Raw genomic sequence first — 26,044 nt, 5'->3', positions numbered from 1 at the left:
TAGGCGGGGCACACCCCCGTGTCCCACCGCATTTGGGGACCCCTCCCCCTTTCCCGCCCGACGCGGGGCGGAGCTTCTTGTGACGTCATTCTAGGTGGGCGGAGCGAAGGCGGGGCGGGGCGATGGCGCCGACGCCGAGCCGGAAGTGACGCGCGGGCGCGAGAGCGGAAGCGGCGGCGCAGGCTCGGGCGGGTCCCCGGTGCGCGCAGCGGGCTCGGCTCCCTCAGAGCCGCTCCCGGCACCGACATGATCCTGCTCGAGGTCAACAACCGCATCATCGAGGAGACCCTCACGCTCAAGTTCGAGGGCGCGGCCGCCGGGTAGGGACCCGGGAGCCGGGGCGGGGCGGGGACGGGTCCGCGGACCGAGGGAGGGGCGAGGGGGCGGTGGCTGGCGGGGCCCGGGCCGTGCCAGGCGCCCGGGCACGGAGCAGAGCCTGGCGGGCGGTGCCGGGGGAGGATGGGGCTGAGAGGGGCGGAAGGTGGGGACCGGGGCACGGTGACAAGGCAGGATGTGGGGCCGGGGAGCGGCGCTGAGCCAGCGGGTACTGTGCTACCGGGGGGCGGCCCGGGAACGAGGAGGGCAGAGCGGGCACGGGTGGGGGCCTGCAGGGATGCCGGGCTGGGAGCGGGGTGGTCACGGTGCGGGAACTGAGCTGCGGGCGGCGGGGATGGGCAGAGGGAAAGCCTGGGGAAGGAGGGAGCGGAGCGGGACAGGGCAGTGGCGGAGGGAACGCTGGGGCTCCATGGGGTCGTTAGTGCCAGAGCAATGGAGAGCCCGGGGGAGCAGGACGGGTCTGGGAAGGGTACCGGAGATTGCCCTGCTGAGGTGGACTGGAGGACAGGGCCTGGACAGGGAGGAAGTTGGGAAGGGAGGAAGGTGGATTTGCAGAGTGTTTGCTTTGGGTAAAGTGGGCTTCATCAGCGTGGTGCCAGCGCTGGTACGGAATGTGTAGTGGGAGGCGGGGAGCAGGAAGCCTGAATATGGAGTCACGGCCTCAGCCTTTTGCTTTGGGGTGAAGAGCAAATTCCAGCTTGCTCCCTCTTTGCTTTCCCGAGCAGAAGGGATACAGGCACATGGGTCAGCCACAGCCACTGGTGCCAGCCTGGTGGGTGTCCTGGCCTCGGGGAGCAGGCTGGGGGTCTAGTTCACACCCACATCTCTGACTGGGACAGTTCAGTCCCTGGGGAGCCAGTGGGGTTTTTTACTGAGTATTGCACCAGGGCAAAAAGATGCTTGAGAGGACCCAGCTTAGCTTGGAAGGAAGCCCCTTAAGTATCAATGTCCTTATCTGCAACCGAGTGGCCTCTGGGCTCGATGCACTGCCTGCTGACTGAGACACCTTTGTACAGACACAAAGCCTTGAGAGGCAGAGCAGTGGTGTTATCTCTGGGGTGGAGCCTGCCCTGGCGCCTCACAAGGCAGGGCTCAGGCTGCTCCAGGAAAGGACCCCCCAGGCAGGTGCCTTTTTCTGTGTTACCTTTTTTTTCTCCATCGATTTTTGAAGCTCTCAGCCTTTTGCATGCAGAAAGTTGTCAGAGGTCACTCGCTCTGCTTTCCCCCCACTCTCAGTTGACCTGTTGCTCAGATCTGTGTTTTGCTTTGGAGGTTTTTTTTTCTATAAAATAATTATGCAGGCTGTTTTGCCTTGGAGGACAGCTGAGCTTCTCCCACATTTTGATTTGTCTTGAGCCCTGATCATTTAATGCAACAAGTTTCCCCAGAGTGGCACTGGGCAGAGAGAGCTCCCAGGTGACCACTGTGGTATTGCAGCCGCTTCCATTAGAAAATATGGCATGTACAGAGCTTCCCAGTGAGTGTCAGAACAGCTTGTCAGTCACTAATCTGTACCAAGGCACTCTTCCTGATGGAGAGGGAAGAGCATGCATGTGTCCCTGTGTTGATCTGATCTGGAGGGGCAGTTTGCAGCTTTAGATGCACCCCAAAACTCTGACTCTGTGAGCAGAGCTGTGCTTGCTTACCCTGCAGCAGCCTGCAGGCCCCTGAGATTTCCATTTTGCTGCATGGCAAAGCCACCTCACTTGTGTGTTGGCACATGTGCCTGACATACTGATTGTTCCTGAATCAATTGGTAGGGTGGCTGATGGTGCTCTGCTTCTGCCTTTTAGTCATCTGTGGCATGTTCTGTTCTTTAGATGGCGTTTCTAGATAAGTTTTGTGCCTTGAGCGTGTTGCTGAAGGTGAGGAAGGCATTTATTTCTGAATTTTCTTCTGTGCTTGTTCTGGGCTCCCCCATGCAGGCAAGTGCAGGGAGGTTTCTCCTGGTTTCAGGTCTTCTTAGGAGTGGATGTTACAAAACATTTATTCAAGTGAAATTTCTTTTTCCTATGGCCACAGCTCTCGGGTTATTCCTGTGGTGCTCAGCTTAGAGGCAGGAAGGAATTTCCTGCATTTTGCTATTTTGGTGATGGTTTTCCAAGGTGTATCTTGGGGCTGAACACAGGACAGTCAGGGCAAGGTCAAGCCTTGAAGAATTTGGTGACTGGGAGGAGTGAGTCTGGACACTGGGGCAGAGTTGGGTTTACATTATTTGCTCTAACCCAGAAGTGCAGCAGATGTGATGCAGGGATTTGTCAATAGGGGTTGTCTCAGAGCCAGGTGTGCCTGGTGGCTTCAGCACCAGCCTGCAAGCGGGGCAGGGCAGGGCTCATTTCCAAATCCTTTGCTAGAGACTTGTCCTGTGACATAGGCTGTGTCGCTCCCCTCTGCTGCAGTGCAGCCATAGGTTGGCAGGTTCCTGCAGAGCTTTCCTGGGCTGTCAGGTGGGACACACTCCACATTTCACCTTGTCATATAGAACTAGGTCACATTTAGAAGATGGAATTCATTAACTGCCATTATTGTCATATATGTCAAAATGTGCTCTGTGTGGAGGTCCATCAGCTGTCCCTGGAGTTCCCAGTGTGAAAGGTACCTCAGCAGGACTGCAGACAGAGATCAGCACTTGAGACAGGGCCTAACCCACCTCTGAGAGTACTCCCTGGACAAGGTCCTTGGGGCTTGGCAGCATCCACCTGTAAATAGGGTGATTTCAAATTTAATTTGATTTTGTGGGCAGTCCCTATGGAAATCTCACCCCCTTGGACAGCCACTGTTGAAACATGGTAACAGACTTCAATGCATCTGATTTTTTTTCCTTACTTAGCTCTAGTAATTTCTGTGTTTAAATCTATTCTCTTAAACCAGCCACATTTTTAAAATAAAAACCTAAAGCTACCAGAATCTGTTGAAGTAACTTGAGTTAGGAATTTGCTGCTGCAATGTGGGAATATCTGGTCAGTATCTGGAAATAAGTTGGCTGAAATGAGATTGGCTCATGACCTTTCTTCCATGTCAAGAGGAAGCTTCCATAAGCTTCTGACCAATTCATTTGTACATGAGATGTTGCCTGGAAGCTGGTGTCACAGGTGAATTTTCCCATTTCTGATAAAAGTGTCGTGTGAGGAGATGAACTCTACCAGTTGGAAAATCCTGTTTTTTATCATTGCTTTCCTTTGCTAACTGCACAGACGTGAAAAAAAAACAAAAACACTTTAGGTGTAAAACATTTTGATGATTGGCTTCTGTGTCTGATGAATACTCATTCTGTTTGACACTAGCAAATTTGCCATCCAGTTTTGTCCTGCACTAATTTAACTAACCCCAGGGAAAGTGTGGCACAGGGCTTGGTCTGAGGGTTTGGTTTTCCAGTTATACATAGCTTACCCAAAATCTTTAGTCAATTAATCATCTTTCTCAAACTGTTACTTATTATTTACTCACTGTGCCAAAGAACACACATTTGCATAGCTGGGGTACAGCGTGCCTTTTCCTAGGTTGGGGGCGGAGGGAAGAGAATCTCAGATTTAAATTGTTGGTTTCTTTACAGCCATTAGTAGGTACAGCTCTGCAGGGCTCCCTGACAATTAGCTGCATAGGAAATCAACTGAAGCTTGGACTTCCCTGATGCAGAGTGGTTCCTGTGAGCCTGTAGGAGCTGGGCTGAAGCTGCACCCACCTGCTTTATGGTATTTCTTACATGCAGTCACTTGATGATTGTGTGCTGCAGAGCTGAGCCTTTCAGACACAGAGACTGAACCCTGGCTGAAACCAGGCAGTGAGAACTTTGTGTTCATGGTGTGACTTGAAGTGAGTTCATCATGGGGAGACAGGAGTGTCCGGAGGCTGTTAATGTGCTGGGTGGGTAAAGGAGCTTTGAATCCTGCAGGGCACTACTGAGGAACTCTCTTCAGGAGTGGTTGTGGTTATATGTGGCTCCAGTGCTTCAGGGATGCTCAGAGACCCCACCAAAACCAGATTGTTCCTCTGCCACCACCTCGTTCTTGCTGACACAGACATTTTTGTGGCTTCAAGGGAAACGGGATTGGGGAAGTGACCTAGGTTAAAATTAAACAGGCAAAACTGGGTATTTTTAGCTAGATGAGTTTCCTCATCCCATTCATTGTGTCCTGGCTGCTCACCATGGTGCAGCCATGGAGCAGGGATCAGATCTCCCTCCTTCAGCAGCAGTGGCAGGTGCTGGCTCAGTGTCCTCACAAGCCCAGCCTGGAGCTGCACGTCTCTCCAGGCACAGCCTCACCTGCTGAAACTCAGTCTGCCTGACTGCAGAGTGCTCGGGAAATGCTGCTGGCAGAAGGAGCAGGTTTGGGTTTGGCTGGCACAGACAATGCTCGGGGTACACCCTGGCTGTCCATGTTGACTGGGGGTGCTGTAGGTGTTGGAGCATAGCTCCTGGGTTGTCACAGCACATCCTTCTTTGGGCACCAGGGAAGATGACTTAGCATTAACAGTGGATTGTGAACCACCTCTGTCTGGAAGTAGATAGTGCTCCACTCTTGTGCAATAGTGCAGGGAGCAAGAGGGAAGAAAAGCCAGATCTGAAAAGTGTTAGGCTTTCACAGGTGGTTCTGTCATCACTCCAGCCTCAGTTTTCGTCTTGGGTTCCTAAGAGGAGCCTGCACTGTTTTATCTTCAGAGTGGCTCTCACTGCAGCCACCAATGCTTGACAGCAGAGAAGAGTAGGTGTCCATCACTGTACTAAAGAAACACAGTAAAAGTGTGTGCAAAATGAGGTTCTTACCCAGAGACTTGGCACAACTCTGGATCTCTCCGGTGGGGAACCACAGGCTAGCTGCCTACAGCTGAGGACAAAGATCTGGCTGGAAGGGGATCTGCCAGTGCAAGCATGCTGCAGGACCATCTATGCTTTGTCCACTGTGAATCCCACTGCTTTCCTACCAGCCCGCTCCTCCAGGCTATTGGGTACACAGCAAGGGAAAAGCTTGGGCATGGAGGGGTCACCTAACCAGGAGGGGAGAATTGGCATGTGTAGGGTGCTGTACACAGCTCGGCACCACCCACTGACAGAGCATTCCTGCTTGTGTTCCTGGTGGGTGTGCTGCCAGAGCTATGGGAGCTCCTTGGTTGCATGTGCTCCTGCAGCTTACGCAGAGAGGCTTTTGTTAGCTGAGCGGGGCCCAGAAGTGGAGGAACTGTTCAGAGAATTTTAGTCATTGCTCATAATTTTTTTTATTGAGGTGACCTTTCTGTATCAAGAGCCTGCAGTCTGTCACTGAATCTGGCTCACTTTATCTAAATTGTGTGTTGACTCTGATGATCTGAAAGCTCTGCTCAGAGCTTTAAGCTTTGAAATACCCCTTTTTCCCCCTCTCTCCTATGGGACATGAGGTTAGAGTACCTGCATGCCTGCAGCTTTTGAAATAATTGCTGTTCTCCATTATTTCATAGAGGCCTTAATTGTGGTGTGGGAGATGCTTCAGTATGGTTGTCAGCCAGGTTCTTAAATTTGTCCTATCATACAGCTAAGAGCCTTTGTGGCCTGAGAATGAAACAGGGAAGTTCTCTGAATCAAGTGAGGAAATGCTGTCAGAAAAAAGATTTGCTATTGCTCTTAAGTGCTCGCTGGTTCTCTCCATGGGCACCTGTGGCTCTTCACGGATGTTCTGCCAGGGTGAAAAATCTGATTTGGAGCTGGCCCTGTATTAGATAGACAGGGCCTAGGAGCCATTTGGAGATGAATAAAAGGGGCACAGGCAAGAAGATGTAAAACCTGTCAGGGTCTTTTATTGTTACAAGCAGAGGGCAGATGGGATTTGGTGTGGGTTTGACTTCAGACCTGATAACTGTTATCACAAAACAGACTGCTGCTGGGAACAGCTGCCATTTTAGCATCAGAGTTCAGGCAGGGGTTTGCAGAAAGGTCTGGTCTGGATTCAGTGTTCTGTGCAGAGAGAAGCCATCTCAGTTATTCCTGGTATGAGCTGGTTTTATTGTCCCTTCAGGGCAGAGGGGTAGCAAGCAGGGAAGGTCACTGAGGGATGCTGTGGTTCAGGTAGCATTGGACGTGAGGGGCTTGCAGGGGTCACAGCAGCTCTCTGTCCCAGGAGTGAATGAGGTGTCCTGAAATCCTCTGAATATAGCTAGGGTTAGTCTGTTTACAGAGATTTGGATCAGGGGTAGAAGTGAACCCCAAAAGACCTCCTGGATTCCCAGTTGGGATTTACAGTCCAGCTGGGATGGCTGTGATTTAGAGTCATTCAGCACCAAGCTCTAAACTGGCAATTCTTGCTATGGGTGTGGAGAGCCTCCTCATGGAGGCAAGGGACACCAGAGCACCAGACCAGACAGAGCTGTTTGGGAACTTGCCAGTAACCTGACAGTAGCTGGTATCCACCCTCAGTGGTGCAGGCCCCATCCCAGGCCTTCTGTGACTCCTCTGCACTGAGCCGTGGCTGGCACAAGAGCGGGAAGGACAGAACACAGAGAGGACACATTGTGCCTCCATAGAGCTATTTCCAGTGGTAGAAGATGGGGTTGCTGGGAGGTCAGAGGGAAGTGAACATGTGCATGTGACCTGCAGCATTGTTGCTAATCCAGAAACTATGGAACGCTGGAGGTGAGAGCTCCTCTCTCTTCTGCCTGGGGACTTCTTGAGGTGGGAACAACAATCCGGGTAGCAAAAGGAGTGGTTTTTCTGTTGGAGAAAAATTTTGAGTAGCCAGGGTAGTTTTGATGAGGTGAGCCAGAGAAATAAATAGAAGCACTTTAAACACTGTGATTGTAAAGCTCATGAACTGTGAAAGGCTAAAGGGGCTCACTTTGCTCCCAGCTACACTTCCAGTGTTCTTCCCTGTCCTCCCCTGGGCCAGGCCAGGCCTGGGTTCCTTAAGTGTGTGCCCAGTGAGGCAGAAAACCCACTGTGCTGTAGGTGACAGAGCCAGCGTGGCTGCAAGGAGCTCTGTATGCACCTCACGTGAGCTCTTGCTTCACTAAGGCTGTGCTGGGAAGTGGTTGAATATTCAGTACCCAAAGTTCTGCCCAGTTACCTTCTTTTCCCTTAAATACTCCCCCTCCTCACCATCCCCAAGTACCGGAACTGAGCCACTTGGGAAATCAGCGTTAAAATAACTTCTCTAAGAAATGACGTTTGCACAATAACAGGCTCAAACCCAGCTGTGTTAGCAGTGAGCTTTTGTGTGCAGAACAAAGGCTCTGTGCAGAGCCATCGACTGGCTCCTGTACATGGTCTTGCTCTGCTTCTTCAATGATGTGATGAGCGATCTTCCTGCCATCCCCTGGGTACAGGACAACCAGATGGGGAATCATCCTTCCTCAGCAAAACCACTCCAGTGCACGGACTGTCAGCCACTTCCTTGCATTTCTCAGAGGGAGGTGCTGTGTTTGGAAGGCTCTGCTGGGGGCGGGAGCTCTGGGAGGTGTCAGCTCTATGTGTGTGGGGAATGGGGTTTGAAAGGTGTAATTCTGAGAAGATGGAACAGAGGTTTAAGGATGCATCCTGTTTAATATTCCTAGCTCTCATGTGCCTGGCTGTGCTATCTTTAAAGCTTCCTACATAGGTTTCTTTTTTTATAAAAATATATACTGCCATCCAAGCTGATTCCCACGTCTGAGTGTGGTGCTCTAAAAGAGGAATACGTCTGCATCAGCTGACCGAGTGGGATCTCTGGGATTTTCTTTCATCTCTGCTCTGAGCCATCCTCAGTGAGCAGAAGTGGCTTGGACATACTTCTGGAATTGCTCCCCTTTACAAGAGCCCAAGCAAAATATGCAGCCAGGGATGTCTGCTGAGCCCGTCTCAGGCCCAGCTGGGGAGGAGAAATGAAAGCAGGAGAAGTCTCAGGTAGCTGGCACAGCTTTTAAACAAAAGGACCTGCTTTGGGTGCACTTGCTTCGCTTCTTTCAAGTGTATAGTTTTGATCCTCAGCAAGGTGACACAAAAGACAGAGGCTCCCCAGCCTTCACACAAAAAAAGGGCTGTTGCCTTTCACAGCTGATCACTTTTAAGAAGCAGGAACACCTCCTCATTTTCACTTAGGTTCTCCATCTGGGGGTTAATTCCTCCCTTTCTGCTGGAGTAAAATGTTGTTGACCTGGTGAGTGTCTGGGATCAGTGCAGTGCAGCGTCTTGGTCTCCCTGTATTGCCCAGCTTGAGTTTTATCACATTGTGGTCATTTCTGCCTTTCAGGAATGAGGCTGGCTGCAGAAAAGCTGATGGAAAAAAACAATGCTTGCTGCTGAGATAAAATCATTTAAATTGTTACAGAATATTGTCAGGGAAAATAGATATTGAGTCATCACTTCCCCCCACCTTCCGCAGGGTATGTACCACAGTGTAACCAGTACCCAGCAGCACATAAGTGTGTGGAAGAACAAGTTTTGGCAAAACGGTTGAAGCTGGTCTCTGGGCAGCAGCAGCAGCATAGCTGAGACCACTGACTTTAGTCTGAGGAGTTATTTCAGTATGTTGGTTCAGGCAGATGGGAATGAACTGTTAGAGACTAGATTTCTGTTAGCAGCAGCATTATTAGCCTGTATTCGCATATCATCTACTTTTGAAAAATAAATGGAGATACAGTGTGAAACAGCGGTAGCAGACTGGCATTTTTATCCTGTTCTCATTTTCCATGCCTGCTCTCAGCAGTGGAGATACCTTTGCATCAATTCCCTGTTGGAGAATGACCTATTAATACCAGTCCCCTTGGAGCTGTGAAAGCAGTTATGTAGTGCCAATCCCAATGAAATGACCTTCCAAAGCAGTTACATATTTCATGGAGTCCTACTCTTTCACAGATCATGAACAAATGTCAAAATAGGGTTTGTTAAGAAGCAGTTTAATCTTCATAGTCACAGTGTGAGATGTGATGTGCCTTTGGCTTGCAAAGGGTTTTTTTGCTGATGGGGGTCCCAGAGACCAGTTGACAGTGTTAGAGCATATCCAGAGCTACAGTTTTTCTGCAGAGGATATTGGTAAAATGTTGGGGTGTGTTGGAAGGGGGGCAGGATGAAATGAACGTGTGGAAAGTTTCCTTCTTTGACCTGCTCCTGACACTACTAACACTTTCCTAACTTGGAAAAGGGGTCTTCTCTGCAAGCAAGTTATATCAACGCATCTGCAGAACTGGTATTGATGGCAAAGGGGGCACTGTGTCAGGAAGGATTACTCAGCTCCTTCCATGAACTGGTGTTGCAGAACCTTACAAAAGATCCTCTGTCCCAAAACCTGTGTCATGGCCATTCTGTACAGAGTGTGTTCTTGTGAAAACAAATTTCTTAGTAAGAGGTAGCTTACTTAGGCATTTCTAACTGGAAATCTGTGATGTCAAAATCTATTAATAAACTAGAAATAATGGAAATCTGTGCCAGCTTCAAAGTATATTTTATGTCATCTGGGGTAAAACTGATGCTTATGGGAAGGGGAAGAAGTCTAAGGTCTCTTCTCAGAGGTTACTATTAGTCGGACAGCAGGAGATAAAAGGGTTTTGAGGAAGGGCTGCCTGTGAAAAATAAGGTGTTGGAAATTAATCCTCTTTCCTTTACAGCTTGGAAGCTGCTGTTAGAGTTCTCATTTACTTCCTTTGTCTTCTTTGCTTTTTAGAAATAAACCAGAGGCAGTAGAAGTAACATTTGCAGGTAAGCTCTGCAGCTCTCTTGACTTCTCTGAACCAAGGGCTGGCTTGAACAGTCTGCCCACACCACTGGGTAGGGGCAATGTGGAGACCCTGCAGTATCCCCAGAGTTGGCTGCCCCATTATTTGTCTGTCTGTCTGCCTTCCCTGGGACTTCCCTAGAGCATTGAGTTTACTGGTGGTAGTGCTTTGGTGTGTGCCTGCTACACAGTTCTTCTCTTTTACCTCATCTGTTCTCTAGTCCTGCCCTTGGTGCTACTTGTTATGAGGTCTTTAGCACCATCTGGTTTGGGTTGTTAGGAAGCTGACTTAGGGTGACAGTTAAAATGGATTCATCACCTCAGGTTTGCTCTTCAGGAAGAGAAATGCCAAGAAATTTCAAGTACTCATTCAGCAACTAATTTTTTGCTTCTGTTATCAGGAATCTGGGGAAGCTGCAAAGCTCCGTGGGGAAGTGGAGCTTGCTAGGTAGCTGGAGGGGTGCCTTTCCCTTCCTTCTGCCCTCCCTGCCCATTCTGCAGTGAAGTGGAAGCTCTCACAGCAGGCAGCAGCTGCGCTGCCTTTGCTGGCAGAGAGGTTTTCTCCTCCGGGCTGCAGCTCTGGCCTGGTGGGCATGTCAGTCACTTTCTGTGCTGTCCATCCAGAAGGCTCCCGTCTCTGCATGTTTGTATCCTTGTGCATTGAGCACAAGTGGATTTTCCAGGGATGCTAAATGACACTAGACTAAAGCTTTCTGTGATGGACAGGTGTCAAAATTGTTTCAGCCCTGTGAATGATAGCAGGTCTCCCTACATGACATTTCCATTTTCCTTAATTGCGGGTTTCCCTCTTGCTGTGTGTGTGAGGGCTGGAGCAAGAGGAGCAGCGTCACTTTATGCAGTTACTAGAACTTGTAGGGAAAACCTTCCTCAGAAATAGGAGCGGGTTCCTCTTCCCTCACATTTCTCTTGCTTGCTTCTTAGACTTTGATGGAGTCCTTTACCATATTTCAAACCCCAATGGAGACAAGACAAAAGTGATGGTCAGTATTTCTCTGAAATTCTACAAGGAACTCCAGGAACATGGTGCTGATGAGGTGAGTAAGCATCTCCAGGCCTCCTGCCTACAAACACTATGTTGATGGCAATGCCTTTGTGATGTATCTAACATCTGACCCTTAGAGAAGCATCTGTGCTCCCATCTCACACTGGTCAAAGGAGCAACCCTGTGCCAACCAGGAGTCCCACTTTGCTGAAAGACAAGGGCAAGTGTGTTCACACTCTCTGGTGCAAAAGTAGTCGTCCTGTATGACCCTGCAGCCTGAAAGGCAGAAGGCACTGCTAATTTCACAAGTTCAAAGTGAAGCCTGACCATGTAGAAATAGTTTCCCTGACTGATGTGTCGAGCCCACAAGTGAAGGAAGGTGCCAAGACAGAGCTGTGGTGCTTCTCTTCTGACTCCTAACCACACTTGAAAGCAAGTGTTGGGCTCCTGTTGTGTGTGCAGACCTTGGTTTTCAGACTGGTTCCCTTTTCACTGCTGCTGTGTGAAGTCCCAGGCTCAGTTCCTGTTGACTGGGCCCTGTGGCTGCAGAGGGCCATTTATGGTAGAAAAAAGGAGCCTCTCTGAGCTGTGGTTGGATGGCAAGGCAGGAAGTGTGACTCAGTTCCTGAGTCAGTTTTCAAATATCCGCATGGTAGCAAATGGGGTTCACCCAGGGCTTTTCAGCAGGCTTTTGCCTCTGGGTGTCTGTCCTTGGAAGAAAACAAGGAAACTGCTCCATCAGTTTATTGTGAGTCTGGTGAGAAATGGGTGATTTGAACCCAAAGTGAATTCCTGCAAATTGCCGTAAGACCCACCTAAGTCAGAAGAGATATGATTGAGTGTCCTGCTTCCTGGTTCCTGAAAGCAGAGCTTTCTAGGTGCAGCACTGCCTGCTACTGAAGGTACCACTGCTGGCATGAGGAGGGTCAGGCAGCCCAAATGGTGGAGCCTTCCCAGCATGTATAGTGAGGATCAGTGCAGTGTGTGATCCAAGAGAATTCCTGTGGTGGGCAAGTGGCTGACAGCACTGTGCACCAGCAGCCATTGTAGTGGTAAAAGGCAACTTTCTATAAACTTTTAGAGGAAAATGGGATCTGTTCAGGAGTGGCTTGGAAGTACTGACTAAATAGAAATTACATTTTTCAGTCTCCAGTTGTCATAATGTTGCTTTCTGTACTTCCCTGCAGACTATGTTTCTAGTTTCTGCTCTGTCTTTGGTGAAACCCCACTGTGAGGAATGCAGAGTGGGCTTCCTGCTAAGACAGGGCATCTTCCTGCACTGCTGCAGGCAGGCTCTCTGCAAGGAGGTTTTGGCATGCAGAGAGTCTGTGTATCCTTTCCACGTGGTCGTGGGTGTCATCCCAGGAGGGCCAGTTCTGCCCCAACATTGTTGTGTTCTTCTCTGTGAATTACTGCCTGTTCCCAGCCCCCTCATTGACACAGAGCTATGGCTCAGTTGGCAATTGCCATTGATGTAAAATTCAGCAGTAATTACGTTTGAAGAAAGGTTTTTGCTGTGCTGTAGGCGGTTCTGCTTCTGGGAGGCATCCAAGCCTGCATGGCAGTCTCCTCTCGATCCCCATCTGTTCGTGCACTAGGCTGAGACAGTGTGTGATCACCAGGCCATGGTGTGCTCTGAACTTGCCGTCCTGTGAGGAGAGGGACCGGGCACACTTTGCATCTGCCTTTCAATGGAAGGAAAAGTGGTAGCCCTCAGGTCTGTTGTGTCAGGCTCTGCTGATTGTTCTCCTTTGAAGGCATGAGCTATAAGGCTTCTTCCCCACACAAATTCGACTAGCAAGAACTTGAAAAAGTTCCAGTTTTGAGTCCTCTCCTGCAGTATGTCCCCTGTCAGTGGAGTTCAGGGAGCCCTCTCTAGAGCAGGAACAGCCAATTGTACTAGAAGCTGATGACTTAATATTTGTCTAAGTTCTCTTAGACTAGAGGAGGCAGGTGCTGTAATTTGATACTTCTAAAAGAAGACCAAATATGGCCTAGGCTTTGCAGGAGGAAAGTCCTGATATGATAGCTTGTGCGTTCAATGTTTAATTTGTTTTCTAGGTATTGAAGAAAGTCTATGGAAGCTACTTGGTAAATCCTGAATCAGGTAACCCTGCAATAACATTCACTCTCTCTGTGAGAGAGTGTGTGTGTGTGTGTGTGTGTGTGTGTGTGCGTGCCGCATGCGAATGCAGTTCCAAAGTTACTTAAGTCACCTGAGAAATGCTCATATGAAGGCTGCACTTGAAGAGCTTGATATCTGAGGCTCTCTATACAACGAATTGTAATTTGAAATTGCCAATTTAAAAGGTGGCTCAAACACGTCAGGGATGAAGTAGCTTGCAGCACAAGCTGTAATTCTTTATGCAGTCCTCCTCCAGGAAGCCTCTGTTCCTCACGGTTGGGGTTTTTGTTCTTCTCAAAGATGCTTTGTAAGACACAGAAGAACCATGGTTACCTGTGACAACATCTCTTCCTACTCACTGCAAAAACTTGGGAGCAGTTCAGCCAGCACGTGTCTGGGAGCTTGGGAAGGAGCCCCGGGAACGTTGCCATGGCCACGCGCCGAGTTCAGGCATGGCTTTTGGCAAGTGCTTGGAGTGGGAATAACTCACCCCTGGGGCTTTTGGGAGGATTTAAGGCAAAAGTGGGACTGTAGGTGTCTCTTAAAAAAAAAAATCTCTGCTTTCATTAAGGCCCTATGTAGATTATTAAAGCCAGTGGCTGTCCCTTCCCAGGTTACAATGTCTCTTTGCTCTACGACCTGGAGAACCTTCCTGCAGACAAGGATGCCATTGTGCACCAAGCCGGCATGTTGAAGCGTAACTGCTTTGCTTCAGTCTTTGAGAAGTATTTCAAATTCCAGGAAGAGGGCAAAGAAGGAGAAAAAAGAGCAGTCATCCACTACAGGGATGATGAGACAATGTAAGTGTTCAAACTAAACAGCACGGGGGTTGGTCAGTGGTCAGTAGTCTGCTCCTGTGCACAGCTGTACGTTTTGGTGGAAAGTCAGGAAATCCTCCTGCTCCATGCTTTGGCCAAGGCAATAAGGGCCTGTTCTAGGCTGCCAAAAGTATCCCATTTGAGTAATGCTTATGCCTCGGGCTGCTGGGATGTTACACAAGAGTCTCTGTTAGTGGCATCACTTGTGGCTGCATGCAGGAGAGGAACTGGCCACTCCCAACAGAAATGTTGCGCTCCCTGTAAATACTGTCTCAGGGGAGGGGAAATTTACAGCAGCCAGGCCTGTGAATGGCTGTTGTATCTACTTGACCTTGTCATGCAGTTGTTTCCTTGTCCAGTTGAACTCCTTAGCTCTGGTTGACAGGTGGGTTCTCTCTCTGCCCCCTGCAGGTACGTTGAGGCAAAGAAGGACCGTGTCACGGTTGTGTTCAGCACGGTATTTAAGGACGACGATGATGTGGTGATCGGAAAGGTGTTTATGCAGGTATGGAAACTGAGTTACAGGGAAAGGGTCTGGTCCTCAGTTCAGATGCCTGCTTGCTTGAAGCAGCATTGCCAAATAAGCTACTGAAGTGAGCACAAAGGCGGTTTAACACATGAAAATGCTTTGCTCCATGCTGGACTGAGATGGAAGAACATGCTAATAGGCACAGACAGTGTATTTTCCTGGCTCTTGCATTGGCATCTGTATCGTCAATAGTCTTGCTCATTTGGACAATCAAGCATATTATGTGTTACAGATGAGAAACACCACAGTGAATACTTCAGTCCCCACACTGAGGCCCTGTAATGTGGATAGCTATGGTGTAGGGATCTCCAGCCAGCTGAGGACCTGAGCATGTTGAAGAGGCTGTAAAGGGAGAGGAGGGGTGAGATAATGTCATGCCATGCCTGAGGAGGAGCTGAGAATGGTCTTCACCTTGAAGTTTCATCCTGCTAATGCTCAAATGCTGCAGTAACACTCAGCAGCTCAGTGTGACAGCTCTCAAATTTCAACTTTTTAGAGCTATGAAATTACATTGTGGGCTCAAACCAACCATTGCCAGGTTATGGACTGGACTCAGCTGAGTCTGGACTCAGCTACCTTTTGCAATTGCTGTTTAGCTGGGAAGCATTCAGAGACTTGTAGTAAGCACTTAGCATGTCTGTGAACAACTATATGCAGCCTGGAGAAAATGAGACATCTGTGTGCAGCTGGGGAGGCTTAGTGCATGCTCATAACCTGTGTTGATCTGTGCCACTGGCCCACCTCACTCATCTGCTTAAGCTCCTGGGGAGCCAGCCTCCTGTTTGGGCATGGCCATGGAGCAGGACCTACAGGGTGTTCCAGGCACCTTTAACCCACCTGTTCAAGGGTGCCAGGCCACGCTGCTGACAGGCTCATGGACAGCAAGTTATGGGGCCAGTTTGCTGGAGACCAGTGTACCTGTGTTGGCTGTCATCAGAAGGGGTCTGTTGCAGTGGAAGTCCTCACAGCTCTGTTTGCTGTGTTCATTTGCTCCAGACAGGACATCTGCTCTGGCTTTGAGGTTTTCCCCCACCAAGCATATCCCTCAGCCTGGAATTCAGCTTTTAAAATGGGACGGGAGGCATGATGTGAACAAAATGGGGTTAGTGAGGTTCCTGGGAAGATGGCAGTGCTTCAAGGCAGCAGCTGTCCTGGAGTCTCCATGTCCCGAATTCTTGGTTTTTAGAACAGCAAACCCTGCCTCTGCCCAGCCACAGGAATTTCCACTCTGAGTCACACTGGCTCTTTCCCTCCAGCTATTGCTCTTGCATAACGCAACTGGGTATGGTGTCTGCTCATCTGGGCTCTCATGGAGAAAATGTGACCATTAACTAACCAGTGAAGCCATTTGAACCATTTCACCCTCTGGCATAAGCAGGCAGAAGTGCAAGCTAAGCATTTCATTAAGGAAGCCCCAGCAATCTACTTTAAAAGGGACATGGATGCCCCTGCCAAGGGTAGCTGATAATGTGCAGGTTGGGATGGAGGTCAGTGGGGCAGAGGGAAGACTGCCCTGCCTTGGGGCAGAAGAATGGTCTCTGGACATTCCCAGCCCACACAGAGATGGTCCTTACAGTTCCTGAAATGGAGAGCCAGTACATTTCCTGTGAGGTAGGGGAAGGGATCTCCCTGCCTGAAGGTATTGTTTCAAGGTGTAGGGAAGCATTAAGAGGAGCAGACTTCACATACAAGCTTCAAGCCCCCAGATGCATCTTGATGCCTAGGCAGACTCCTGGTGGGAGATGGTTTCTCAAATGGCAGAAGCTTTACACTAGGTGCAATGGAGACCTTGCAGCCCTTCCTGAGAATTTCTGTTCCTCGGGGGTGATGGGTACTGTGCACTTTCACTGGAAGCATTGAAGTTCCAGCAGGAGCTGTGCTGTCTCGTGTTCTTGCTCAGACTGAGGTTTCCCTTCCACAAAACACCCATGGCAGGGGTGTGACACACTGAAAGCCACCTCAGCTGAGGGACTGTGCTACGGTCGTGTATAAACCCAGGACAGCCATGCATTTTGGGCTGCTTTTTCTGGGAAAAAGAGTTACTTTCAGGGTGTTTGGCCTGATGAACTTAATTCAAGGAAAGCTGGACCACCTTCTGCTCATTGCCCTTTGGCAGTGAGGAAACCCCATTTGCTTTCCCAGCATGTTGCTGAAGGATCACAGTGGGAATCACCTTCACTTTGTCTTGTTCAGGAGTTCAAGGAGGGTCGCCGGGCCAGTCACACAGCCCCACAGGTGCTCTTCAGCCACAGGGAGCCACCCTTGGAGCTGAAAGACACGGACGCAGCTGTTGGCGATAATATTGGCTACATCACTTTTGGTAAGCAGGCAGCTCTGAGGCTTGGGGATGCTTGGGGAGGAGAGAGGTTCCTGTTGCTGCATGAAAAACAGAAAGGAATTCACGTTCCCTGAGTGTCGAAGTGGGCAGTTCAGGGCTGCAAGACTCTGGGGTTGCATCCTGTCTTGTGTGCCCCCTTTGGAGTGTCCCTTTTCTGTGTCAGGTCACCTCAGCTCTGCTGTGGGCAAGAAGATGTGGAAGTGGACAGTGAGTTTAGTGTGTGCCTACAAATTAAGTTCAGTATTTGGAAGCCAAGGGAAGAGTGGCTTTGCTGTGATATTTTGGAAACTGGAGGTTTCTTGTGAAAGTTTTCATGCAACTGCACTTGTAGGTAGTCCAGCTGCAGGGAGCTGTGCAGTGCTTGATTAGCAGAGGCAGTCAGAGAGCAGCAGTAGAGCAGTGCATTCTGCTTCTCCAGTTCTGCCTCTTTGCTCTGGGCCAAACACTGATCAGCCACTTTCCCCTGCCAGAGGTGCTGGCCAGCAGAGCCATGACTTCCCCCAGGGTAGCAGTGCTGAGGAGTCTAAACCCTGCCTGTTGAAAGGGATAGGTCTCTTCAAGATATTTGGGTGTATTATTAGGTGTCTCAGGCCAGCATTCCTGTAGTTTGGAGCTCTGAGATGGAGCACAGACTGCAGGGAAAGGTGAAGATAGCATTGCCCTCTTCCTGTGCTGGAAATGGTGCCTTGAGGCCTGGGCAGCTGTCAGCTATGGAAAGAAGAGGTCCAGAATGGCACAGACTTTTGTTCTTGTTGAGACTAAATTTCCCAGTTATCTGATCTGACAGTCTCAGGTGAGATCATCACCCAAACAAAATGTTCTTTCAGCCCTTGGATCTGGGACACCTCACAGAGCACCAGCTTATGGAAAGACCAAGCTACTTGCTTGTATCCAAGTCTGTCTTACATTACAGGGCTGGCAAGCTGCCAGGCAAAGATCCACAACCAATTTCAAGACCCCAGGGCAGACTGGATCTTGAAATTGGTTGAGCGGCCTGGGCGCCCTGGTCTGCCTCTGAGCTTGCTCCTCCAATTGTATCTCCCAAGCACTGATCATGTGGTTTCCTACAGTGTGGTTGTTTATGGACACCTAGCCTTGCCTGTGTCCTGCAGAGTGCACAGGCTACTGTGGGAAATGTGGAAAAGTGCTCTTAAGCCTTGTATTTAAAATCACAAGTGCTGCTTAATCTTGGTTCATGTCAAGAGTAAAGGGTTCTTTATAGAGAGCAAGGCAGGGATTCAATACAGCACAACCTGAAGCCTCCAGCACTGATCCTGAAGGCCTTGGCAGCCTCAAGAGGTACTAATGGTCTGTGTTGGCCTCTTCTTTCAGTGCTGTTCCCCCGTCACACCAATGCTGCAGCCAGAGACAACACCATAAACCTGATCCACACATTCCGGGACTACCTGCACTATCACATCAAGTGCTCGAAGGTATGAGGGCTGGGGAACAGAGGGTGGCTTCAGCCCATCTAACCTGGGTGCTGAAGGGGAGAAGCAGGGACAGGGGTGCCCCTTGAGAGTTTATTAGGGTCTGCCACTGCCCTCCCCAGTCATGCAGGGGTGGCAAGTGATGCATCGTTGCCTTCTCCCTGTTCTTGGACACAAGACTTGCCATTCTAGCAGTGAAGTAGGATTTTTCCCTTTTGGATCTGGTTTGTTTCCTTTCTGAGAACAGAAATGAGGGTAATTGTTCAGAGTGACCTGCCTTGGATGTGTCCTGAAACCTCAGCTAAGAAAGGTTCCTGACATGTCCCTATTTTGTCCTAATGAAACACAGGCCTATATTCACACGCGTATGAGGGCGAAAACGTCAGATTTCCTCAAGGTGCTCAACCGTGCCCGTCCAGACGCAGAGAAGAAAGAAATGAAAACAATCACGTGAGTAGCAAAGCAGGGCATGGCTGCCTGGGCTTCTCTGCCAGCCACGAGCTCAGTCTTGCTCACTTTGGCATACTGCAGTCCAGGGCAGGCAGGGGCTGACCCACAGCTTACTGCCTCAGATGTCAGGTTACTGTCCTCAGATGTTGAGGAGCTGGGTCTGAAGTAAAACCCTGTGCTGGCAGGTCCTTCACAAAAGGCTCATACATGGCCTTGCAAGCCCTGGTGTCTCCATTTCCCCCCACCAAGCCCTTGGTGGCATTCCTGGGCACTTTTTCCCTGTTATATTAGAGTTGCCCTGTCCATCTCTGGGGGCAGCTCCAGCTCACAGAAGGGAGAGGAGCCAGGTCCTTCCTTGGTGTTTGTGGGCACTGGACCAGGTCTTGCTGCCCAGCATGTCTGCAGCTCCTCAGAGTCACTGGCTGCCCTTGGCCAGATGATGGCTGGGGCCAGGCCACCATGCTGGCTGGCTCCCTCTTGTGAACAAGGAGCCCACAGTGAAGTGGATGGAGGAGAGCAGTGGTGTGAACATGTTTCACTCAGGTCCCTTACCTTCTGCTCATCCCAGAGCCCCTTGGTGTCCTTTTTTCTCTGCTTGTCCTGTCATGTCCCCTTTGCATGCTGCTTTGGGGCATGAGGGTTGTCCCCTCTGCAAAAGTGAGCCCCTCTTTCCCATAGCCCTGTGACTTGGTTCTGCAGCCACAGACCCTGTGAGCTCCAACCCAGCAGTGCCTGCCTGGCTTTGAGAGCCCCGAGAGCTGTGTGTGCCCCAGCACAAGCCCCACAGGCCGCTGGGGCTGTGCTGACCCCTCTCTCCATCGTTTCAGGGGGAAGACGTTCACAACCCGTTAACACCAAGTCACCAAGGCTGCCGGAGGACGAAGGTTGGGGCACTTGCTACCTGATAATCGTAGCTTTTAATGTTGCACCTCTGTGGGCTCATAAGGAATTCAAGCAATCGGGGTCTGTTTGTACGACACTTGGGGGAGTAATCTGCAGAAACGAGCTGTGCTTGCGAGGACTCGATCGTTCCAAGAAACAAAACTTTAATTCCAGTTTGATTGACTTAATTTCTTTTCTTTTTTAATTTTTTTTTCTTTTCAAGCTGTTTCGCTTTGCAATATGTTACCGGAAATAAGTTGCAGTATTTCTTATGAGAATAATGCAATATTAACTTGTTTTCTTCTGAGTATTTGAGTTCAAAACTCCTGTATCTGAAGAAATACTGTTGGGGTTCATTAATAAAGAAGATCTTTCTATCTTAAAGGACTGTGAGGCTTTGGCTTGTCATTGCACATGACCTTGCCCTGGAAGGGGTGTTTAGTCACAGCCCCAAGGGAGATAATTCCTGTATTGTGGAACATATGCCTTCTGGTGAACTTTGGGGTGCAGTACCCAAATCTGGGAATAGTGTGTTCTGTTAGGGAACTCCTAGACTCTACAGAGCAGGATTCTCCTTGCTTCAGCTAGCAACCTGCACCCTCCTATCCTGACTTCTTCATTCCCCCTAGCAGGGAGAGCTAGGATGGGAGTCTCTGCCACTGGTCTTCGGGCCACGGTTGGATGCCAGGGAGATCCCTGAGGAGGGAGCATAGCTCCCCAGATCCTCTTCCCCCAACAAGTAGAGTAGATGGCATCCAGTGAAATAATTTATATAATTAAAGACATCTTCATACAAAACCCCTGGCTTGGCCCCTAGATGCCGAGGGCAAAGCAGGGCAGGCTGAAAAAATTACAAAGCACGCACTGGAGAAGGGTGGTGAAACCATGTCCCTCGTCCCTCTGTACACAAGGCGCAGGGCAGCGCCGGGACGCCATCCCTTGACACAGTTCTAGCGATCAGGCCGCTGGACGCAGAACACTTTGGCTTGGTGGTCGCCAGAGGTGGTCACCACAATGGAGGCATCCCTGCAGGGAGACAGGGCTCAGAGGTGGGGTGGGACGTCCAGTATCCCTGAACATCAACCCCAGCCCAGCTCTGAAGTGCTGCACTCCCCCCTGAGACCCTCAAGTCAGCATGAACCTAGGTTTGTCCCCCACCTTGGGACCAGACCACAAGGGCACTCAAGAGGCAGCTTGTGATATGAGCTCCTAGGCTGGAGGCCCCTGCTACCACTGCTCCCTCCACCCAACAGGGACGGGGTCTAGGGGTGCCTGCTCACTTGTTGACGGCAAAGTCGAGGATTTCAGCAGAGTGCCCTCGGTACTCGCTGATCATCTTCCCCGAGCGGGCGTCCCAGAGCCGCACGGCCCCGTCCAGGCTGCAGGTGTACACCACGGCCGAGCTCTCCTCCCACAGCAGCTGCACGATCCCTGACTGGGACAGGGGGAGACCACAGTGCAGACCTCCAGCAAGGCTTAGCTCCTCCCATGTATCCCCGCCCCCTCATGGTGTCTGCCATCCCCCCAGGAGAGCCAGACCCCAGGGCCAAGCACATCCGCTTTGCAGAGACTGCGGCTGTCCTCTGGGGAACCCCAAGGCTAAGGGAGAAGTACAAATTGGGAACTGGCCCTTGGGCTCCAAGGGAGATCTCCAAAAGGCCCAAACCCACCTCCCAAGCCTGGGTGGAGGGGGGAGGGCAGTACCTCATGTTGGCACTTATGCCTCAGGCTCTGTGTGGAGAGGTCGTAAATAGCCAGTGTGCCGTCAAGATAGCCCACAGCAGCCAGTGGCATCCTACAGAGAGGGGAAGAGACATTACATGGGACATGGGAAGCAGGGATGGAAACACATCGAGGCTTTGGGTAAAAGGCAAACCCTATGCTGAACGCTACAATGTATGGAGAAGATGAAGGACAACCTGATGGCTGGAGCCATCAAACACACTGCTTGGGAAACCCAACAGTACAGCAAGTCAACAATCAGCCCATGGTTTGTGAAGATGACAATGTCCTAGCAGGAAAATAGCTGTCTGCAGAGTATCCCAGCCAAGCACTGGTCCATCAGGCTAGCCCAGAATCCCAGCAGTTGCAGGGAGGACTAAGCAGCTGCTGTCCCTTGGCCTCATACCAAAGGGATCTGGCATCTCCACACCCAGCTGGGGAGGATGGAGGCAAGAGAAATGCAGCGGATTGAGTGCAAGGGATGCAAATGGATCTGTGTAACAAGCCCTGTAAGATGTAGCACTGAAGAGGGGCTGTCCCAACACTCACACATTACAGAAGCCCAGGGACTCCACTGAGTTGGACTCTGCCTCCTCGCCCTCACTGACGGGTGCCTTGGGGGTCACGCTCTCCATCTTGAACACGCACACCACCTGGGTAGAGGGAGGGTGACTATATCCCGAGGGAAGGAGACCCAGATGCACAAAGGTCCCGTTCGTACTCGGTACCGAGTCTGCGCCCTCATTAGAACAAGGCGCGGCCCCAACTCCTGGGAGCAAACAAGAGGGAACTTCCTTCCAGGAGCCGGGCGGGACCACCCAGCCCGCGCTCCCCCCGCAGCGCGAGGGCGCCGCCTGCCGGCTGCCGATGGCCGCACACCGGCCCTGCATGTGAGGGGGCCCAGCGCTCCTGGCTCTGCCCCGGCCCAGGACAAGGCACCTGGGGGGTCCCCAGCGCTCCTGGCTCTGCCCCGGCCCAGGACAGGGGACCTGGGGGGTCCCCAGCGCTCCTGACTCTGCCCCCGGCCCAGGACAAGGCACTTGGGGGGTCCCCAGCACCCCTGGCTCTGCCCAGCTCCCACAGACGCACCTTGCCCGTGGCAGAGTTGATCAGCTTGGCATGACAGTCCACGGAGCCCGTCATGATCAAACTGCCATCCTGGTTGCTGGCCACACACGTCAAGGGGTCCTGATGGCCATCCTGGCCTGGGGGGTGAGCAGCAGGTATGAGCATTATATGCCCTCCCCACAGAGACCCAGTGAGCCTTGAAACACCATCCTGCAGCCCCCACCCTGCCTGGCTCTGCCAGCACCTCCACAAGCAACAGCACCACTGCAGACAGAGAAACCCTGTGCCAGGCTCCCTCCTGCCCTCACAGGATACCTCCTCTCCACTCAGGCAGAAGTCAGAGCCCACTAGAAGTGGGCTGTTTGCCCACTAGGGAGCAGCCCAGGTGATAAACCTCTTCCTTCTTCCTTACCTTTCAGGACATGCAGCGAAGTTCCCTGCTTTAGGTCCCAGATGCGCATGGTCCCATCCTCATACCCCACCACTGCTCGCTTCCCTGGGTGAGACAGAGACAGCAGATGGAGACAGGGCCCCCCATCCCCCTGCCACCCATTCAGCACAGCCTGGAGAAGCAGGAGGGCAGATGGCCCACACAGAGCTGGTGACATGTCACACTCCAGAGAGGCCCCGTGCCTCACCATCAGGCAGGATCCTGCCACATGTGGCTGGGCATGCTGGACCCTGAAAGGTCTTGCAGTCCCCACTGGGGATCTTCCACATCCAGGTGTTGCCATCAGCTGTACCAGCCAGAAGTACATGGGCTTGAGGGTGCCACTCCATCCACTGGGCAGAGAGAGGGACAGGGAGTGTCACCAAAGTGCTGCCACCCCACCTGCTGGCTGGGGAGCTCCCCACAGCACCACTCACCTCCAAGTCCCCCACTTCAAAGGACCACACTTCCTCCTTGGCATCCACCCGCCACACTTTGATAAGCCCAGACATGTCACCTGTGGCCACGAACACAGAGTCGTGACTGAAGCCAACACAGGTGACCGAGTCCTTGTGTCCTGTGAACATCAGGGGACAGAGACTGCTCAGGCCAAGCTATGGAAGATGGTCAGGAGCACAGCATCAGCTGGAGGGAAATGTGTGCAGATAGGCACTGCTGAGAGGGGACACAGCTGCTCACTGCACCTCACCTGAGCACTCAAACAGGAGCTCCCCATCACTCACGCGCCACACGAAGGCCTTGTCATCCTCTCCGCCTGTCACTGCCAGCGTGTTGGTCTTGGGGTCAAGGCTCACACAGAAGACAGAATCTTCACAAAAGAGCAAAGAGAGGCTACATGGCTACAGTGCTGATCCCGCCTCACCTGAAGTTCCCAGGGTATCCAAACCCCAGGCAGCACTGGGTCTGGGTGCGTGGTCAGCAAGCTGAATTCTCAACGCATCCCAGTGGGAACTAATTCTTCACGTGGAAGAGGAGAGGCCCAGGCTTTCTGCTGAGCTTAGGGCCAGCTGCTAATGGAATGGGAGGCCCAAAGGGCTCTTCTGCCAGAGCACAAGGCAGAAACAAGCCCAGAGCAGCTCTGAGTTCCAAGAAGGCTGGGACACAACAGCCGAGCAAGGCCCTCTGCACCCCTGGACTCTGGGGAAAGCCAAGACGAGGCCAGGACTCGAGGGGGGTCCCAGCTGCTTCTGCCCGTGCCCAGCACTCACCCGAGTGGAGCGAGAACGTGACCTCGCTGTCGTCCTGTGCCTCCATGCCGTCCTCCACCCCCTCGTCATCCTCCGACTCCCAAGCCTCGGCATCGGGCTCTTCTGCCCCCTCGTCCTCAAAGTCCACGTCCTCCATCTCCTCGGCCAGGTCATCTGCAGAGGGCGAAGGTCAGGGCGGGGCTCGCGGCCTGCCCGGCTCGGCGGGACAGCGGGGCGGCTGCGGGACGGGGACCGGGGGATGCGCGATGCCGCCGGGGCCACGAGCCCCAGAGCAGGGAAACCGCAGAGGAACGGGACGCGACACGGGGAGAGGCCGCGGGCCGGGGGGATGCCCCGGCCGGGCCTGGCACTGGGGTGGGGCCGCAGCGCTCCCGGTGCCCCGGCGGGAGGCCGGACCCCCGCAGGCCCTGCCCGGTGCGTGGCGCAGGGCGCCCCGTCTCACCCGGCCCGGGCGGGCCCAGCTCCACCACCTCGATGATCTCCTCGTCGCCGTGCAGGTCCAGCGCCCCCGGGCCCTCCCCGGGCTCCATGCCGACCCACCCCGCCGCCGCCGCTTCCGCCGCTTCCGCCGCTTCCGCCGCGCGCCCCGCCCCGCCCCGGCCGGTCCCCGCCCGCCTCGGCCAACCACGGCCCGAGCCCGCGCGCGGATCCCGCCCTTTCCGCCGGCAGCGCGGGCCGGCCCCGCCCTGCGCGGCGCACTCTGGGAGATGTAGTTTCCTGAGCACACACCGTGCGGCACCGCCCGCCGAAAGTCCCCGAGCGGCGAGACTGCAGCTCCCGGCATGCAGCGGAGCCGCTGGGGCACACCGGCACCATGGCGGTGGCGCGAGGCGGATTGCGGGGTAACGGCGGGCGGGCGAGCGGGTGGGCAGGAGCAGGGGGCAACGCCGGGGCGGGGGGACCGGGACCGTTCCGCCACCTCCCTCACGGCACCGCTCCGCGGCTTTCGGCACAAGCGTCCCGACACGGACGCACCCTCGCCCCGCCCCGCCGAGGAGAGGGCGTGGGGCCACGCCCCCGCTGCGCTTGGCCACGCCCCAGTCGTGTTGATCACGCCCCCGGCGCAGGGCCCGCCTTCGAGCGCCCCCTGGCGGAAGGGCAGGGCCTATGGCAGGGGGACGGGAATGGGGATGGACAGGGAAGAGGGCAGGGATAACGGCTGGAATAAGGACAGGGATAAGGGCAGGGATAACGGCTGGCATAAGGACAGGGATAAGGGCAGGGACAGGAGCTGCAGGCAGCCCGGGCTGGGCCCCCTACACTCTACCCCATGGCTGCCCCTCCCTAATGCTTCTCTCCCCGCAGGACTGCTGGTGGCAGCAAGAGCTCCAGCCAAGGCCTGGGGGCGGCCAGATGCCCGGGGCACACGGCTCTTTGGGCAGAGCTGCCCCCGGCCCGCGGGACAAGGGGCTGGTCAGGAGCCAGTCAGGAGTGGGGGGCTCCCCGAGGGCGTGGAGTACATCCCCACACGCAAGAAGGGCAAGAACCCGATGAAGCCAGTGGGGGTGGCCTGGTGAGTGGCTCACTGGTGGGAGAGGCCGGCACTGGGAGGACCGGGGTGGAACAGGGGGCTTGGGGGTCTGTAGCGCTGAACAGGGCGTTGTCCATGCATCCCCAGTGTGGCACAGCACCCTTGCTTCCCCACCCACTCTCTCCATCTCCTTGACTGCTGGCTGTCCTGCAGGGCCATTGGGTTGCCTTCCGGCATCATCCTCTTCCTCCTGACCAAGCGGCAAGTGGACAAAAACCGCCTCGAGCAGCTCAAAGTCCGCCGAGCAATGATGGAAGCCAACCAGGGCGAGTACGAGACGGAGCGATACAACAGGATGGTCAGGGGGGCATAGCCAAGCTGCCCCCGTGCCAGGCTGTCACTGCAGCACCCTGGGGGGACTGGCCAAGGTGACACCAGCCCCGTGGAACACATGACAGTGGCATCTGCCCTGCCTGTCCAGACCATGAAGTGGTTGTGGAGCTGAATAGGAACAAATAAAGTGAAACAGCTCGGTGCCACTGTGGTTGCTCCCTCAATGC

General features: G+C 52.8%; 3 protein-coding genes across 3 annotated transcripts; 2 read left to right on the top strand and 1 right to left on the bottom strand.

Moving 5' to 3' along the window:
- Positions 1–139: 139 nt before the first annotated feature.
- Positions 140–19,948, top strand: ARPC2 (actin related protein 2/3 complex subunit 2). Its single transcript, XM_030952090.1, has 10 exons — positions 140–320; positions 9,939–9,973; positions 10,932–11,044; positions 13,054–13,099; positions 13,731–13,917; positions 14,347–14,440; positions 16,658–16,784; positions 18,135–18,235; positions 18,582–18,682; positions 19,510–19,948. Exons 1-10 carry the CDS (start codon positions 247–249, stop codon positions 19,532–19,534), a joined length of 903 nt encoding a protein of 300 aa, XP_030807950.1. The 5' UTR covers positions 140–246; the 3' UTR covers positions 19,535–19,948.
- On the bottom strand, positions 19,714–24,595 carry AAMP (angio associated migratory cell protein). Its single transcript, XM_030952089.1, has 11 exons — positions 24,456–24,595; positions 24,014–24,166; positions 23,494–23,613; positions 23,222–23,361; positions 22,993–23,137; positions 22,767–22,850; positions 22,376–22,491; positions 21,836–21,939; positions 21,269–21,359; positions 20,845–20,999; positions 19,714–20,590 (listed from the first exon to the last, which is right to left on the bottom strand). The coding sequence occupies exons 1-11, from the start codon at positions 24,541–24,543 to the stop codon at positions 20,515–20,517; spliced, it is 1,272 nt and encodes a 423-aa protein (XP_030807949.1). The 5' UTR covers positions 24,544–24,595; the 3' UTR covers positions 19,714–20,514.
- Positions 24,596–24,722: 127 nt separating this feature from the next.
- Positions 24,723–26,023, top strand: LOC115905907. The gene is made up of 3 exons (XM_030952625.1): positions 24,723–24,855; positions 25,319–25,526; positions 25,698–26,023. The coding sequence occupies exons 1-3, from the start codon at positions 24,828–24,830 to the stop codon at positions 25,855–25,857; spliced, it is 396 nt and encodes a 131-aa protein (XP_030808485.1). The 5' UTR covers positions 24,723–24,827; the 3' UTR covers positions 25,858–26,023.
- Positions 26,024–26,044: the final 21 nt, after the last annotated feature.

This window comes from Camarhynchus parvulus, chromosome 7, assembly GCF_901933205.1.
Source record: "Camarhynchus parvulus chromosome 7, STF_HiC, whole genome shotgun sequence".
NCBI lineage: Eukaryota > Metazoa > Chordata > Aves > Passeriformes > Thraupidae > Camarhynchus > Camarhynchus parvulus.
The sequence above is the reverse complement of the archived record's forward strand: the minus strand, read 5'-3'. Positions and strand labels throughout refer to the sequence as shown.

Excerpts from the sequence above, each read along its gene's own strand:
- ARPC2 (XM_030952090.1), top strand. The coding sequence starts at position 247 with ATGATCCTGCTCGAGGTCAACAACCGCATCATCGAGGAGACCCTCACG. Across the intron at positions 13,100-13,730 it reads CTTGGTAAATCCTGAATCAG|GTTACAATGTCTCTTTGCTC; the intron begins GTAACCCTGCAA and ends GTCCCTTCCCAG. Across the intron at positions 14,441-16,657 it reads TCGGAAAGGTGTTTATGCAG|GAGTTCAAGGAGGGTCGCCG; the intron begins GTATGGAAACTG and ends TGTCTTGTTCAG.
- AAMP (XM_030952089.1), bottom strand. The coding sequence starts at position 24,543 with ATGGAGCCCGGGGAGGGCCCGGGGGCGCTGGACCTGCACGGCGACGAG. Across the intron at positions 22,492-22,766 it reads TTCGCTGCATGTCCTGAAAG|GCCAGGATGGCCATCAGGAC; the intron begins GTAAGGAAGAAG and ends CTCACCCCCCAG. Across the intron at positions 21,940-22,375 it reads TCAACTCTGCCACGGGCAAG|GTGGTGTGCGTGTTCAAGAT; the intron begins GTGCGTCTGTGG and ends CCCTCTACCCAG.
- LOC115905907 (XM_030952625.1), top strand. The coding sequence starts at position 24,828 with ATGGCGGTGGCGCGAGGCGGATTGCGGG. Across the intron at positions 24,856-25,318 it reads GGCGCGAGGCGGATTGCGGG|GACTGCTGGTGGCAGCAAGA; the intron begins GTAACGGCGGGC and ends CTCTCCCCGCAG. Across the intron at positions 25,527-25,697 it reads AAGCCAGTGGGGGTGGCCTG|GGCCATTGGGTTGCCTTCCG; the intron begins GTGAGTGGCTCA and ends GCTGTCCTGCAG.